This window comes from Macaca thibetana, chromosome 18 (assembly GCF_024542745.1).
Source record: "Macaca thibetana thibetana isolate TM-01 chromosome 18, ASM2454274v1, whole genome shotgun sequence".
Taxonomy (NCBI): Eukaryota; Metazoa; Chordata; class Mammalia; order Primates; family Cercopithecidae; genus Macaca; species Macaca thibetana.
In genome coordinates this window covers 55,358,105-55,375,972 of record NC_065595.1, presented here as the reverse complement: position 1 = coordinate 55,375,972, position 17,868 = coordinate 55,358,105, and the positions used below count along the sequence as shown (strand labels likewise).

At 40.0% G+C, this 17,868-nt stretch overlaps 1 protein-coding gene across 3 annotated transcripts in view; it reads right to left on the bottom strand.

Annotated features, from left to right (window-relative positions):
* Positions 1-17,868, bottom strand: part of ZNF521 (zinc finger protein 521) — a 292,034-nt gene that overhangs the window by 162,483 nt on the left and 111,683 nt on the right. For all 3 annotated transcript variants that reach the window (XM_050767943.1, XM_050767941.1, XM_050767942.1), the window contains one exon: positions 1,605-4,957. In XM_050767943.1, the coding sequence (XP_050623900.1) occupies positions 1,605-4,517 (2,913 nt within the window). In that variant the 5' untranslated portion in view covers positions 4,518-4,957. The remainder of the gene's footprint in view (positions 1-1,604; positions 4,958-17,868) is intronic.

The following is a 17,868-nucleotide window of genomic DNA, read 5'->3' as shown; positions in this document are numbered from 1 at the left end:
ACATTTTGGGGACAACGGAGAAAATTTAAATATGAACCTCTTACAGACGGTATTATGGGATTACTTAATTTCCTTTTTTAATTTAGTGAATTGCTTTAGCTAATGATGTCATAATTGAACAAAAAAAAAATACACTTATTCTTAGGAGATGGCATGATACCTGCAACCTTCTTTCATGTGGCTCAAGTTGATTTTAAAAAGGGGTGCAGAGAGAGAGAAAACGCAACAAAACATTCTTATCTGGAGGATCTGGGATACCCAAACACAGGCACACATACGTGTTCGCTGTGGTGGTCCTTTAACTTTTCTATAGTTTAAAAAATTTCAAAGTAAAAACTTGGAAAACCCTCATTTCATATGCTTTTAACTACTAATATTTGTTTCAAAAGAAACAATTTGATCCAACCCATGAGCTATGAGCCATCATCAAAGCTACGTTCTTCCAGCTGTCCTCAGCAGTTTGAAAGGATTTCATGTATTTAAATGAGTGAAAAGTGTAGACTTATTTGGGCAGGGGAGAAGGGGGAAAGTGGCTTCAAAGTTTGGGAGTTTGCCTGCCACACAGATGCCACATTTGGTGAGGCCAGGCTCTGTCTCAGTCTTCTCAGCTCTCCCCTGCCAGCTGACTGATGGCTATCTGCAGGGAGCCACAGGGGGGCCTCCACCAGGGTGTGAGTGCAGAGACAAGATAAGGGAAATGCACTAACCCCAAACTGAAGGGAGAAGGATCTCCCTGGGGTTTTCATTTGGATGGAGCTCCAGATAGGGGCAGGTAGGGAAGTGGAAAGAGCTATTAGAAACCAGGTGATAAAGTATAAAGAAATATTACAATGAGCCATCCTCTGCTCAGCTTCTAAGAAATGGTGACTTATGAAATGATTTCATTGTAAATGAACTTGTTTCTTGTCATCGTGGCAAAGAAAGCAGAAAACTACTCTGAAACTAAGGAGAAAAAAAACCCACAAATATTAATTTTGACACCCAGAGGGTAGATCTCAAACTCAGGCACAGTGTCTTTAAACAGAATAATGGGCATGTGGTGCTTAATAAATGTAGGGTAGGGGCTTTTTAAAAATCCTGTTGTGAGGAAGTATTTTCCTCACTGCCCAGAAGACAAAGAGAAACAGTGAGTGTTGACAACATGGTATTAAAAAGCCACCTCGACCCAATTTGTTATACCCAAATATATATATTCTTTTTAATTTACTCTAAGCCAGCATGTTGGCTCATAGCATCTTACTTTTGTGTCATTATCTCTCTGCCATACACACAAGTCATAGCTGGGGATTTCAACTCACGGTGAAGCTATGCTGAGATTCCAGATCTCAGTAGTGTTGGCATGAGCGCTGGTCTCTTCAGTCATAGAGAAGACAATATCCTAGGGAGACTGGAATTAGTCCTATTTTGCACCATTCAAGCCAAAATGCTGCTTATCAAGAAGCAAGTAATTGCTAGCTAATGGCTATGGGGGAAAAACACCATTGCATTTCAATCTAAGCATCTTTTGGCCCATGACAATAAATAAAGCTGTGGAGAGTGTAAACATAAAGTAGGGACCATTTCTTGAGGAGGTTAAATAGCAAACATTAAAAAAGGCGAGTTACCTCATCCGACTGGGAGGGACTGATTCTGGGCATTGGTGATACTTGGGGCGTTTTCAACTGTGTGCTGTTGCTGTCTGGCACAAGCTCTCGGTGGACGGTTTGGATGTGGTTCTGGAGTTCACTTTCAGACTCAAACTTAACGTTGCAGCTAGAGCAGCGCGTCTTCAGTCCCCCCACCTTGCCTTTCCCCTCGATGGCACTCAGATTCTCATTCTGGCCCAAGCCTGGTCTATTCGTGCCGGGAGGGACGTTAATGCCTGGGCTGGCGCTCTTACTGAGATTCACGCAGCCAGCACACAGACCATATGGCAGGCCATTGATGTCAAGTTTCACCAGATCTTGCTTGGAACGGAATTCTTTGAGGCAAGATGCGCACTTGTACAGTTTTTGGACGTGCTGGCCACGCCCTGTGGTCTGAACTGCAGACCCATTCCCTGTCTTTTGCATGTGGAATGTCCCATGGATTTTGAGTTCCAAGGTGGAGGTCACTGTCTGCATGCACACCACGCAGCGAAAGCCCGTCAGGGAATTCCTCAAGTCAGGGTGCATTTGGCAATGCTCTAAAAACTCCTCTTCACTCTGGAGAGGCATCTTGCAAATCCGGCAGTTTCCAGTATCGAGACTCTTACTATGCGTGACTTTGTGTTCAGTAAGAGTTAAAAGGGAGGGAAACCGCTCTCCGCAAATAGGGCACATGTAGTGTTTGACAGGGCCTAGGTGGGTCTGCATATGTTCACGGAGGCCATTTTCGGAGAAGAAGGTTCGAGAGCACACGTTGCACTTGTAATTCCCTTTAATGAGCTCAGCTTTCTTTTTCACGATGGCACTTTCTCCAGGTCTGATGTTGTGGTCTCGGAGCTGGTGATTCTGCAGCAAAGTTTCCATAGTGTAGGCTGCCCCACAAATGTCGCAGCCGTACATAGGCTCAGAGGTGTCGACGTCTTCTTCGCTCCCATCGTGACTGTTGTGGGACTCCTGGCTGTTGGTCAGCAAAGTCTGCAGCTCCACTTCCTCTTTCTGCACTTGCTCAGAAGCTCCATTTGTTCCACAGTTGGGTGTCTTGGTTTCGAACACACAATGTTTTTCTCGCAAGTGTTTTTCTAACAAAATGATCGCATGGAAGGCTTTGCTACAGAACTTGCAGTTGTACTTCTTACTGTGAGTGGTGATGTGGCATTGCAGCTCCACCTCGGTGCCAAAGGACTCACCGCAGAAAATGCACTTATGCACTTTCCCTTGGTTTTCCAGGTGGTTGTGTTTCACATGGAGCTGCAAGTCAGTCTCATTGCGGAAGTCCCAGTTGCAAGATGTGCACCTATAGACTTTCTTTTCGTTACTGTGCTTCACAGCCAAGTGGAGCTGAATGGAGACTTTTGAGTCAAAAACTTCCTGACAGAGGGTGCAGCGAAAGAAGACAAAGGTGTGCATGTCCAGCAGGTGTTTCTGAAGGTCATCCACTGATGTGAATTGCTTGTCACAACTTTCACAGATGTAATACGTTGAGGTGATCATAAAGTGAATGGTAACATGCTTCAGCAAGGATTCTTGGTTGGGGAATTCCTTGTTGCACTGAGGACAGGTCAATTTTGGAAGCACAGTGTCGAGATGAGTTTTTAGGTGAGTCTGAAAGCTGTCTAGGGATGTGTACTTAGCACCACACTGATTACAGATATATTCTCCAGCTGGACGTGCAGGTGCACCTCCTACTGCCTGCATCATCTTAAGAGATGTCTGCTCTATGGCCACAGGAGATAGGGGGCTTAAGGCCCTGGATTTCTTCCCATTGTGGATATAATTCAGGGCCAAGGGAATGTTTTTATGATTCTCTTTGATATGTTTGTTCAGCTTAAGAACGCTGTTGAATATTGGTGAATTAGTACAATAGGAACAAGAATAGACTTCTACTACTGGTTCTTTGGGAGTCCCAAGCACTGGAGACCCAAATCGGGAGCCACTGAGGTCACAATGAACCTGTCTAATATGCTCTTCGAGGGAAGAGTCAGTGAGAAAACCCATATAGCAATGGGGACAAAAGAATGCATTACTATCTTTAGCTGCGGGGTTTGCAAATCCATGAGAACATCGGATGTGTTCCTGAAGAGTGTTGAGGTCGTTGACAACTTCGGAACAGAAGTTACACTGGTAGACAATGGCAGGCATGGCAGAAACAATCAGACCTGGGTCCTGAGCTTCATGCACTTGCTTAAGATGTTCATTTAGGTTATAGAGTGAGGGCAGGACCTCCAAGCAATACTGACAAATATGGGCCTGTTCTGGCTTATCTAAGTGCATAGTTTTCAGGTGAATCTGCAGAACTGCAAGACTTGAAAATAATTGCTTGTTGCAGTAAATACAGCTGTAGGTAACTTTTGCTTGTTTACTTGAGGGACCAGTCATGTCAGGGGTTTGCTGAGCGGCCCTCTTCCTCCCTCGACTCTTTGGGATTGGCGGGGCAGCTTCCACCATGGTTGAGCTGTCCACTGAGAGGTTGGAATCTGGAGTCGTACTGGACACGGAGGTGTAGCCCACCGTGACCAGGGAAGGGCTGTTGCTGTGATTGCACGACTCCGGTTGCTGGTGACTGTCCATGTGGCTGTACAGTTCCTCAACTGTGTGGAAACTCTCAGAACAAATGCTGCATGAGTTCTTCTTCTCCCCGCCATGCACCTGCTCCATGTGGTTCATGAGGGAGGTCTCCTCTACGAAGAGCTCGTGGCAGTAGACACACTGGAGGGCCGCTCGGTCCTCGTTTGGGGAGCATTCGGGGTGGCACTCTGCAATGTGTTTTTGGAGGTCTTCTGGGAAGTCAAAGCCTTCCTCACACTGACTGCACTTCTGAGTGTCCTTCATCTTCCAGTCCTCCATCCTGGAACCAGACTGGGAGCCGTCCTTGTTCCTCTCGTGAACCTGCATGTGTCCGTGTAAGGAACTAGAGGACAGAAACCCACGGCGACAAATGGCACATTTATATGGCTTGTTGGAAGTGTGAGTCTTTAAGTGGATCTTCAAGTGATCACTTCTGGAAAACGCTGCATCACATTCACTGCAGTGGTACTTCTTGTCCCCGGTGTGGAGTTTTATGTGGCGATCTCGGCTGCGCTTGTGTTTGAACAGCCTACTGCAGTAGGTGCATTTGAAAGGCAGTTTGTCGCTGTGACTCTGCTCATGGTGCTTTAGGTAGCTGAGGCGGCTAAACGACTTGTCACAGAATTGACATGGGTATGGAAGCCCAGGGCCACCTTCTTCCTCTCCAAAATCGCAACCTTCTCCATGGCTAGGGGAAGTCTGATCCTTGCTGGAAGGTGAGGAAGCTGGCCAAGAGCAAGTCGGATCATCTTCAACATCCACTCCATCTGCAACAAGAAGCAATGACACATTTCATCTGACATGTTGAGATTCAAGAGTGAGTTTACCATACCATTTCAACCAGCACACAGAGTTGGACCCTCTTGAACCTTTCAAGAAAAAAAAGAAATGAAAGAGAGAATATTTGAGCGAGACATTTTCAAATCTGAGCCCAAAGCAGTTATTCTGCATTTACTTTTTGTTGAGTTGTAAAATATAAGAGGATATTAAATAGTTCTATGTCTAAATTACCCTTTTATTACTTTTTATCATTCTTCCTTAGAAGCAAGGTATATATTACACATTGACAATTTTATTAAAATGCAGATTTTAATATATTTAATGTTTCTTTTGTATTCATTCTAAAATGATTTGCATATTATGTGAGCATCTGAAGAACCAAATGAAAAGAGGAAATATTACAGGAATGATTTAAAATTAATGCAGTCAACCCAGATGTCTAATATTTAATAAAAAATTCCCTCTGCATTTTGCTTGTTTTTATATAAAAAGGCAATTCTGAAGACCAAAATCTTTTATGGGGTTCTTATTGATACAGACCTTATTGCTTTCAGCAAAAAAATATTAAAAAGTAAGCACATGAAAGAAGACAGAAAACACAATAATAATTATGTCTTGTGTAATGAAAGACAACCAGGATTTCTTCAATAACTGAAATTCGAATACCATAGGCCAGAAAATGGATTATTAAATGTTAGAAGGGTACTGCTAGATATTACATGTAGCTAGGATCAGCTAGGATCAAGAAAAAATGAGAGTTTCACAAGGGCCAGATTTTAATAGTGTATTTTGTTTGGAAAGTTCAAGAGGTGGCCCACCATATCTTCCTTTTGCAAAAGCTTCAGCAGCCTGAACTTCCTTAGCTAAACAGGACCTGCACTTTGAGGTGAGCAGAGACAAAGCAACTTGTGAAAAACTGGAAACAGGAAAAGTGATAAATGATTATGGTAAATGCTGAAAGATTTATGAGTGACAAAAAGAAGACAAACAAGACTGAGAGCCAGATATAAAGTTAGCAAGTTATCCATAAAGGAACGTTACCTTCTATTAGGTGATTTGAAAAACTATTTTCTTAGCAGATGTGCGCTGTTATTTCTGTTGCCTTCTTGATATCCAAATGGAAAATGAGACCATCTCAAAACAGGTTGTGAAACCTCTTTTTTGCTTTTCACAACCTATTATTCACGATCAGAAGAAATTTTAAAAGCTTTTCACTCTCCAAAGGAGCACGATTTTTCAAAAAAACATACAAGTAAAGACCATGGAGTGGAGCTGGTGGGGATAGTGTTTCAGTTAGAATAAGAGGCTCAATTAGAGCATTATTAGAATATTCTAATGGTATTTAATTAGAGTATGATCAAATGCGTTTTTAAATTCTTCAAAGCTGAAGTTCACTAGCAAGCTAAATGATGAACATAAAAGTAGAAACTGGTAAGCATTATGTAAACGAATTCCATGTCTGCTTTCTTTAAGGTAACAAGATTTTACTAGATTGTCAGCCTCTTCCTTATCCACAGGAAACAGATGAGGATCATTCCTTTCCTGCATCTAGAAACTGATGACAACACCATCTCACTATCAATGCCAGATGGCAACCCTCTCACTCTGAGAAAACAACCAAACACCATTCCTGGATCCCTGCCCACTGCAACAAAGCGTCGCCGTACAAGTTGAAAACCGCACGATTTTGCATCCTCATTTATATGACTCTATAACCCAACATGTTTCCAGCATAAGAAAGGATCTGATGGATGTGGATGTGATTTCTACTTAAAGTGAATACACCAGGAACATATGCAGATAAACTCAACTCACCACTCAACATACAAAAAAAATTTTTTTAACTAAAAGCAAAAAAACTCAATAATGATCTAGTTTTCCCCTTAAAAAAGTGTTGTCACCTAATGCTAATATACCTGAAACAAATCAAGGTTTCAAATATTTACCCTAACTGGAAAAAAAAAAAAAAAAAAAAGGCTATCTATTAAATGTGCTCAACATTCTAGGTAAAATCTACCACATTTCACATTTATCATTTAGGCTTAAATCCTGCTATTTCGTTTTTTTAAAATATTTTCAAATACATCTTCTCATTTATAGATTTGGGGAAACACTGAATCAGAATTTGTAATGCATCTAGCCTAAAATGATGTAACTATTGAGCCTGAAAATTGAGCAAGTGAATTTATTATTAAATTGCAGATTGTGTCCAGGTATGATATATTTTTATACAAATACATAAGGAATTATAGAGCATTGGACCATTATACAAATTATGCAATCCCTAACACCATGCTTAAATCAGCTTCTTGTCTGTGGTCCATGCCTGACTATATCTATTATATAACTGTTCTCCTAAGCTTGTAAATTTCAATGACATGTCAAGTGAACTGAAGGTTAGGATCAAGGTTTTAACCAGGATTCAAGAGAGCTAGAAACCTTTTCCTTCTTCTCTCCAGTCCCCATTACATGTCTTTGTAAAGGAAATTACACAAAACCCTCTGTAGAAGCCATGAGGCTTGGGGATCGAGCGGAAGAAAAGAGTTTGAGCAAGGAATGATATTTTTAGAAAAATAAAGTTTCCCTGAAAGGCTGATTTCTGTTTTAAAATATAAAATGTAAAACTCTCATTTGCCAGCACTGTAAATGGATCGTATTCTCCCAAGAACACACAGGGACTTACTACTCCCAGCGGGTTGGTCCACGCTCTTCAGGTATCAGACTCCTCCAAGACTTTTGTGGTGATGGTCTCCCTGCCAACATACTCTGAGGTCTACCTAAGTCTTAGAGAGTTATTCATCCCCATTAACTTAGGCTTTTTGGCAGCCACAGCGCAAACTATGCTTAAATGGTGAATATAGGTTTAAACGATGTCAATTTCTTTTTACACGTGGAAGAAACTGTAGAGGATTCTTTCAATTCAGGTTCCTGAATCAACTTTAACTTTTTTTTCCCCTCGGCACTAAGTGCTACTTGCAGGGACTGTCTTTCTGTGTGATAGCAAGTTTTCTGCATTTCAATGTGAAATACTTAACATGTCCATGTTAAATTTTAATTTTTGAAACCAGTCACTTCACTTGAGCTGACTCTCCGAGAGCTGTAGCTCTTACTGCCGAAAAAGCTTTGCTCCTGGAAACCAGCTCCGTGGCCTAAAAAGTCTATTTAAAGATGCAAATGTGTGTGCATGGTTAGTGCAGATGTTTTTCTACAGCAACTGTACTTGCTGAGTTTCATCATTTCCATAAAGCACATTAAAACAAGTGTGTGAACACTCCGAGATGAAAGTCTCCAACACTCCTGAGACTTTCAGTGGAAAGTAAAGCCGCCTGACTTTTCTCCAAGCAGACAGGAATGCCCATGATTCAGCAGCCTGAGTAAATAAAAGAGGTCCTTATTTCCTAATTTCGCTGGCTGGCCACACTGCAGCAGCCTCTGTGTTTCTGCCAAAGGGGATGCAGAACTGGAACTACACCCAGCCGCTGAAGGCCTGTCTTTGTTAGCCAGCCAGGCTTTCCGGACCATCTTCTGGCAGCAGAACGGCCATATCCTGCAAGGAAGACCTCCATCTCAGGCTCGGCGCTTCTCTAGTCTGCCTAAAAGGACGAAACAACAGATTTTGCTGGGTCTGTGTTGGAGGAGGACAGCTGGAAACTCAGTTAGCAGCAGAGTTAACACCTGTTCAGGCATATTTATGGGGGAAAGTGCTCACTAACAGAAAAGTGAAGTCATACTAGAAGGAGTTATTCCATAGAAAAAAGGCACCAGAACACAGAGTACCTTTGTGACGTGAGCCATCAGCCCCTCGTGTGGGCCAACCTGGGGAGGAGGAAGCAGAGACTGGACGTGATTTGATCCCAGCCCCTGCTGATGGACAGACAAGCACACAAATGAGGGTCTGACAGTCTCAGTTTACGGCCTGCCATTGTGGAAGAGAAATGCTGAGGGTTCTGGCCACTCGCTGGTGTTCAAGACTAATCAAATTAGCCAGAAATTAAAAAATAAGATCAAAGAGACAGGAAGAGAATATGTGCAGGAGGGTTAGACTAATGTCAATGCTTACTTTGTTTATGATTAAGCAGGTCTTAATTTGTGTAGGACATACACTTCCTGAGGACAGGGACCAAGCCTTTCAGAAGATTGATTCCAACACTAGGGGCAATCTGAAATTATTCCAGAGAAACTAATGTAAGAAAGCAGATGAAAATACTTTCTCTGAAGTTATGGAAACTTCTGATAATGTTCTTCATAAGGCCTGGTCTGCAAGAAATTGCCTTAACAATATCCTTTTGCTACCTGAGCTTGTTCATTGCAACAGCAGAGTACCCTCTTAACTGCCCATCGGGGACTCAGTATCATGTGTGCTAGTGCCACACAGCAAGATTTCCTTAACAGGGACAGGATTTATATCAATGGTTACTTTTCAAGTGAGGAGAAGAAGTACAAATACTGATGGGTCTGGTACTTGTGTAAGAACTAAAAGTCAAGAGTCTGGAGTTTTATTTCTAGCTTCATAACTGACTTAGAGAGTGACCTGGCCAAGTCATTTAATCTGCCCCTACCTAGGTATTTCACCTGCAATATGAAGATAATAATTCTTGCTACTTACCCTCTGGGGTGTTACAAAGATTAGTGAATGTTTCTAGGGCACCTTTTCATGGCTGGAAGAAAAGCTGCATATGTAAACAAAAAGATTTATATGTGTTGCATGTATTTCTGTTTCCATGTGTAAGCTTCTATGAGTATAGTATAAACATATTTTAATATTTTCTTTCCTTTAATGCAATCTCTGGAATATTAGTTTTAAGGACTGACTCAATGGCAATCTACAGTGCCTTTAGCGTTCACAGTTGTATATGCAGCTAGCAAGAAAATAAAAGATAATCAGTTGGTGATATCTAAATGTTAATGGACCATAAATCCATGCTTACTATGTTCCAAGCCTTAAATTATCAAACACGGGATATAATACTGGGTCTCTACAGGCAGGTAACCTTGGTACAAGTGTTTTCCCATGGAATTCTGAAGCCAAGAATGTGGTTTACACCTCTCTGCTCCTTAAAACATGAGCAATACAATCATTGCATTATTTAGCATCATGGTAAGTTCATTCAGTAGATTTTTTTTTCTTGAGGATCAAACAATGGGGTAAGACTTGAGACCAAAACAAAATTTCAGGTTTCCCCCACTTGCCTTACGTAATTCTTTACTTCTGCCAGCAGGTTATAGGAGCAGTTCTGAAATTTCTTACTAAATAGAATTCACAGTACTTTTTCAGTCATTAGCTACCTGAGACACTTTAATATAAGCTGAAACTCCTGGGGGAAATACACAGGTGTGCACAAACGCTAAGAGAAGTCGGGCTGTACTTAAAGAGGACAATATTTTGAAATGCATGTTTAATAGACACAGGTAACAAGGGTGTTTATCATGTTACTTCAATGCCAACACAGTAACAATTTTACACCATCATATTTAAAATCCTCTAACCAAATTACAAAATACATTTTTAAAGCAATGATTTAAATTGCTAAAAGATAAGGTCATGCTAAAAAAAAAAAAAAAAAAAAAAAAAAAACACTTATGCATTATTACGCAATTGCTTCCCTTCATTCTCCATAGAAATGTCAACAGTTCTAGAAAAGCTGCAACGTTAATAACTATGATGCTACTTAAAAAAAAAAAATCAGCAGCTCCATATTAAATTCACTCCTTTGTCATATAACTTATTTAACTACCTGAAAATGAATACCCTTTACTGGGTGTTCAAATGAGAAATGTGAACTTTAAAATTATTTATAATTCGCAGATGCTTTTAAATTCTGTAATATTTCAAACTGTTCTAGAAGGACCAATTAAATGAATTAACAGTTAGGTTATGAGGAAAAAGGGTGGTCACCCATTAATAACAGCAGCTGTGCGGAGCGGGAATTGGTGGTGCACATTTTTTAACAGTCTTAAGATGAATTCCAGATATCAGCGCTCAAGCTTAGAGGGTTTTCTTGTTTGTTTTTTGGTTTTTGGGGTTTTTTTGCCCTCAATACTCCCTAGTAAAAAAGAGGCTTGCTTTTCCCCAACAACACTTTAACACTTCAGATGAGCCAACAAAGAGATAAGGACTTGTTATCACATCTCCATGGCTCTCCTTAGGTAATCCTGGGCTTCACATTCATTCTTTCAGCAGACACATTGCGATTGCGTGTGCAGAGAGAAGTACAAATGTTTTGCTTGCTGTTGCTTAAAGTTCATTTGAACAGACGGAGCTCAATGAATTCCATCTTCTGCAGCCAAATTAAATAGAAAACAGTGCATTCTTAAGCAGTTCACACTTAACTCCACCTCTCCAATCAGAGGAAAAAGCTGACGTGAAACCAGTTAAAGAACAGTCATCGTCTCTCGCACGGAAATCAAGACATTGTGTTTCTGAAGCCAAACAGAAGGAAAAGTGGTTTCCAATTATGTGGGGGGTGAGAACTGCTTTTCTTTTTCTATCTTTTGGCTCACTTAAAAATATATATAACTAATGATAAGCACCCACCTCTTGGCGTTCAATAATTGGCAACTGTGTATTACACATCTGTTTACAGGGCTGTGACTGAGGGTGTTCTAAACCGTTTAACATGTTGGTCTTTCCTTGCATAATGACAGACATCACCAGAGTGGATTTCCTGAGTCTGCATTCTTTTTTTTCTCTCTACTATTTTGAGTTAGAAGGCATTTATTAGTTACTATGTACTCTTGTGTTTATATATGACCTCATATCACAAAGAATTTTAAGCTGTTTTTCATTGCTTTAATTCATTGATTTAATCAACATTTATTATGCACCTACTATGTGTTCAGGTCTAATATTGGCTTACGAACTTTAGAAACTACATTTTTTGAAGTTTTGATTTCCTTGTCTATAATATCAGAAAAATTTCAGCTGCCTCAACATATGAGTATTATAAGAATCAAACATGATATTATATGAAGGAGTTTTCTGTACTGCTAAAATATAAAAATGTATTACATTATTACTACTACTATGAAAGCCAAAGTTACCTGTAAGTGATAAGTGATAAATGATAACTCATAAATGTGAGAACAGCAGAAAGGAATCAAAATTAACTGCAATTTAGTTGTTGCAGTTTTCATATTGAGATTGTAAAAATTTTTAATGACTTAAAGGGCATTCCTGTTTATAAATAAAAATACACAAAAATAAAGAACAATTATTTAACAATATCATTTAAATAACAATCTAATAAATAATATTATCGTTATTAAATTAATATGGATTAATTTATTAACAATATTATCATTCTTTTTAAATAACAATATTTATTAGCAATAAATAAAAATAAACAAACAAAAATATTCCAGAAAAAAATCTTCTGAATGCTACTCACAGATATCTTGAAAATCCATGTGCAGTAGTTCATTTGTTAATAGCTACACACACTGGCAAGTTGTGATTAATTCATTAGTGTTGTAAGATCCACACAACAAAAAGGCCTGCATTCCAAGTCCAGAAGCCACATTCCATAGTGCCAGCACCATTCTATAAGTGACTATTTGGCTTATTTAGAAATTCCTTGAGGCCAATTCTATTTCACTTCGAAATCCTTTGCACTAGTGTGAAATATATGTATCAAGCTTTGAAGGATGACCAACACTTTTTTAAAATACTCAGTAAATTTCTCAATGCTACCAAGTTAATCACGAGTGATTTTAAATTAACTTCTTCACTGGGGCAGCAGAAGGTAAAAGGGGATTCTTCCACTGAGGAAAGTAAGTCTGGAAATGGCTTCGTTAGGGAATGATGGATCTTAGAAACTTCATTCCACCATGTTAATGGTTTTGGAAGAACTGCCATAAACCACCAGAATTTTCAAACAATGAAATCCAATTCTATTTCAAAGCAGCATCTGGTCTAACAGAATGTTATGTCTTGTTAAACTAGACTTTACTGACTATTTTTCCAACATGTAGGCTTTGGTCCAAGGCCGGAAAACTTTCAGTCACCAGGAATTATAACAGTCCTCAAATGGTATTTATTGGAGCTGAATTTCACCTGTATTATATCCATGGCAGCAGTAACGCCAACACGAATTTTCGGCAGCCTGAAAAGGCCACACTGTATACTTCACTGCAGACAAGGCCACTGGAGAATACAAAAGTGTTGAAAGGCTAAAATTTAATTAATGAACAATTAGCACCCCCTGTGGGTTCATTGTGCAGTAAAGTGATAAATATGGTTTGCTAATGCAGAAAAAGCTGTTACAAAGATTAGGGGGGAACTATTACTACAGTTATCCATATGCCTTTGTAATACAGCTGACCTCAGTACTAGATCTTGATTTGGACATTCATGTGTCTAACAAATGATAGGAATTGTTAAGGTCTGTGGCAAATAATCATTTTGAATTTTAAGGCACAGACTGACTCACACAGGTTGTCGGGCTAGGGTGAAAAAGCCACTGAGATTGCTAGTGAGTACACCTAGCCAACCACCCAGCAGCTGCAACTCAAAGTAATATCTGTTGTCTGCTCCTCAGTTTTATGCATTTAATGAGGAAGTTATATGCTACAGTGGTATTAAGGAATTCAGAGATGAGGGGCCGGGCGTGGTGGCTCATGCCTGTAATCCCAGCAATTTGGGAGGCCGAGGCAAGCGGATTGCCTGAGCTCGGGAGTTCGGGACCAGCATGGGCAACATGGTGAAACCTCATCTCTACTAAAATACAAAAAATTAGCCGGGCATGGCAGCATGCGTCTGTAGTACCAGCTAGTCAGAAGGCTGAGGCAGGAGAATTGCTTGAACCCAACAGGCAGAGGTTGCAGTGAACCGAGATCGTACCACTGCAGTCCAGCCTGGGCAACAGAGCGAGACTCCGTCTCAAAAAAAAATTTTAAAAGGCAACTCAGGGATGTTGGACTCTCTTGGGATTTCACGCATAAGAAAGAGTCTACAGTAGGGCCAATCACTAATATGCCTTATACAATAGAATTTTTATAGTGTTTCAACAGAATTATTACCTTTCACATTAACACTTACATGGTAAAACTGAAATGGAAAAATGAGATTGGATTCCAAGTAATCCAAATGATGTAAGACAATCCTTTATTTCAAATGAGATAATGTTTATAAAAGTACTATATAAACTGGAAAGCCAAAGCTATTTTCTTAAAATAATCTTTAGTTAGGGTATGACAAAATATCTCTACACAGGTCATATGGTATCAAGTACATGTATTCATAGAGTTTTTAAATGTATCTAATTCAGCAAAATATAAAAGAAGCATTCTGAAAATAAGGCTAATTATCAATTTGAGGACTTTCTAAGTACCCTCTTTGCCCTTTATGTTTTATGTTTCACTTTTGGTTTGATTTTTCTCTTCCCTAGAATCTCTACCTTAGAATGAATATGATGATAACATCCAAGCCAGTTCATTTCATTATTTTTTTCTTGGTAACAGCCCTGGTAATTTATTTATGGGAACCAGTACAGTTAAAATTGTGGCACACTGCATGTGTACGCTTACATGCTTTTATCCACAGTTGACTAAATGTTCAGAATAGACTAAGTGATTTATGCCAAAGTAGTTTTTCAAATATTTTAGATAACTCTCATTACAAAAGTGCTAATCATAGTAATTTGTCACTTAATAGGACTAAATATCTGTACAATCATGTCTTAATGAAATATGTCTCTAAGGGGAGACTCTATGATGCTACTGTCTACTGATTAATATCTATAATCATATTTTTATTAAATTATATATGTGTGTCTATATATAAATAACACATATACTATCTGAGATGATACATCTTGGCAAATATTCCAACACCTGTGACAAAATCAGGCCTCAGAAACCCCATGATACCTCCGTGTACTAGCATCTTACTTTGCCTCCATCCAAGATACTTTAAAAATAACAAAATAATGTAAAAGAAAAGAATCCAAGGCAGTGTGGCCACAGTAATGAGACACGTTGCTAATATTCAAAGATATAAAACCTACCAGCACAGTTTTAGAATCTTCACTGACTCAATGCTGTCTGTACCAAAGGGCTGGTCTCTGAAATCTTTACAAAGCTTCCTTCCACATCTGAGCTCTGCTCTTTTCTCTTAAGATGACCTGTTGTTTGGCATGGATTGTGCATACCTCTGGGTCTGACTTTAGGGATCAAAGGAAAGAAAATGAGTGAATGTGATTGAAGCCTACACAGAGAAAAGAAAGTCAAGGCTGTCATTCCTAACTTTTCATGTATATATGAAACATAAGATTTAAGACCTGTGAGAAATGTGGGCCTTTAGGGGAAAAAAAGTGCTAATTTTACAGATGAACAAATAGGTCAACGAGGATGAGTAACATGTTATAATCTTGTACTAACAATAGTAGTTGACAGTGGCACTGAAACCCACACCCAAGTGCCCAGTGCCCAGGCAAGCACCTTGGCTCTACATATTAGAAAACCCTCAAAGTCCATCCTTCCCAAACTCTCCTCCACTAAAACAACAACAACAACAACTCAAACGTTGAGTTTTTACAGCGAAATGAATAAACCTAAAATGATGTTTAATATTGTTTTTCTTTAAAAAAAATTCATTGTTTTTCATATTACTAAACTAATTCATGCTAATTGACGCACGTATTCACACATATACAGAAGAAAACCAAAATTGCCTAACAACTCTACAAACGTATAACTCTCTGTTAACAAGTCACGACAGTCAATTTCTTCATTTGATTTCACTGCTGGCTATTGACTAGAAAAATCCTGTATACACACATCTCCTTAACAGTGGGTCTGTTTGCCTCTCTCCTGTTCTTCCAGCCTCTGCTTTGAGCGGGGTGGTATGGTCGGATCAGGTTTTGACAAATTAGAGCAGAAGAAAAGGCACAGTCAAACTGGCACCGTGGTCAGCTTCACTTTCCTCTCACACCCTTGCCTGTAGGGACATATTCCCTGCCACTGATTCCAATGAAGGATCCTTCTCACCTATCCCTTAAACCACCCTTCTTCAATTATCATTCCAGCTATCCTGGCTGTACACAACAAACCAAGGGCTGACCCTCTACCACAGCCAGATGATGCAGGGCAGCATTTCTCAGTCTAATCCACCAACCACCAGCAGACCAAGTGCTTGAACTGCCTGTTAAAAATGCAGACACCTGCACTCCACCCCACGCCTCCCGACTCTGAACTTCTGAGGATGGGGCCCAGAAATCCCCTTTTGTTAGCAAGTTTCCTGAGTCTTCACCTGCATTCCCAAGCTTGAGAATCACCTTAGAATCTTTTCTTTCCCCTGAATCACCTAAGTCCTTGCTTGAAGTTTGCTGCACTCGGCTGTGCCTTTCCCGTGTTTGCTCCTCTGTAAAGGAACATCAATGATGGAGGGCTTTCTCGCCCTTATTCAATGACCAAATTGAATCCCAGTTCTTCCAAGAAGCGGCTTTTACAGAAAGAAAATTAGATCACTATATTCTTTGCCCTCCTATCCTTTAACAGCCCCCCTCCCACTTTGAGTAGGACTCCATATTTCAAATCTTTTCAGTGAAATACTCAATTAGCTCCAGCAAGTAACTTCCTCTCTGTAAGAGTGTTGGCAGCAGCTTGTACATTTCCAGAAAAAGAGAGTGACCATTTTTGAAGAGTTATACAGTTCCAAGTACATAAAGGCTGGTGTTACATGCTTAGGAAACATAGTTCTGAGTAGACAGCCGTGCTTCAAGTGTGCACATGAAAAAATCTGTCTGCTAAACTTTTGTTGATGATTACTTTCAAGCTGCATTAGCTAGATGAGAAATATCAATACACTATCAAAGACAGCTCACCCTGCCAACCATTTCAACATAGAAAGAAGGTTGTCACAAAACTACAAAGTAAACGAGTATCTGGAGTAAGGAGTGAGAAAAGAGGAAGGGCGCTTCCTATATTCGGCAATACTTTCTTTTTCCACTCAGGGAGGCACTGCTGGAATTGCTGATTAAATGCCTCAAGTTTGGACCTCTCTAGAAAATCTTTGTTCTTTGAACAGGCTATCGGTTTCTCGCAACTTCCGGGGTTCAGAATGTAAGTGTGGTATGCCATACAGTAAATTAAGCCTTCTGCTGTCAGAGCTGGAAATAGGAGTGGGGAGGAGAAGGAGGGCTTGATCTCAAGTGATTTTTATTGGCTTCATTTACATCCTGTTTAAGGTCTTCTGAGTAGCTCAAGGTGTCTTATCTCTGGCTACCAGGGGGTATTTTGCAGTCAAAGCAGTTAACATACTTTCTCTCTCCCTCTCCTCCTGTCCCTTTCCCTCAAGCTCTTGTTTTTTTCAAGCCATCTTATCTTATCACACACATCTCTTCAGGCTGAGGAGAACCCATACTTATCAGAAGCAGTGCACTCTATTGTCGTTCAGGGCTGTTAAAGACAAATGACAGTTCAAGTCAAAAGAAAATCAGTTAACTTCTTCTGCACTCTGTTTTGAAATACTCTGGACTGCCTCACCTTTATTAGTGCTAAGTGGTATCAGAAGTGCCCCTCAAATTTCCATGCATACAGAACATCCCATCTCCCCCATCAGAGTAAGACGACTAGGGACAAAGTTGCTGGTCAGAGCTGGACACTGACGTCACATAAGCACTTCTGCCTTTATCAGACTCCTCCCCACTCCTAGGTGACTCATCCATGATATCACAGGAAGTGGTAGCTTCAAATATCTATAAGGAAAAACAACAACAACAAAACCCAGAAACTAAAGGAGAGTAGGGGAAAGTGGGGAACAGTAGTCAAGAGACAAGGAACTTTTTCCCAGATATACCTGAATGCTTACCCACGACACCGACATAAACACGAGTGGGCTGTTAGAAACATACGCAGTACGCATCTTCTCTAACAGCAACACAGACACTGTTATTGAATC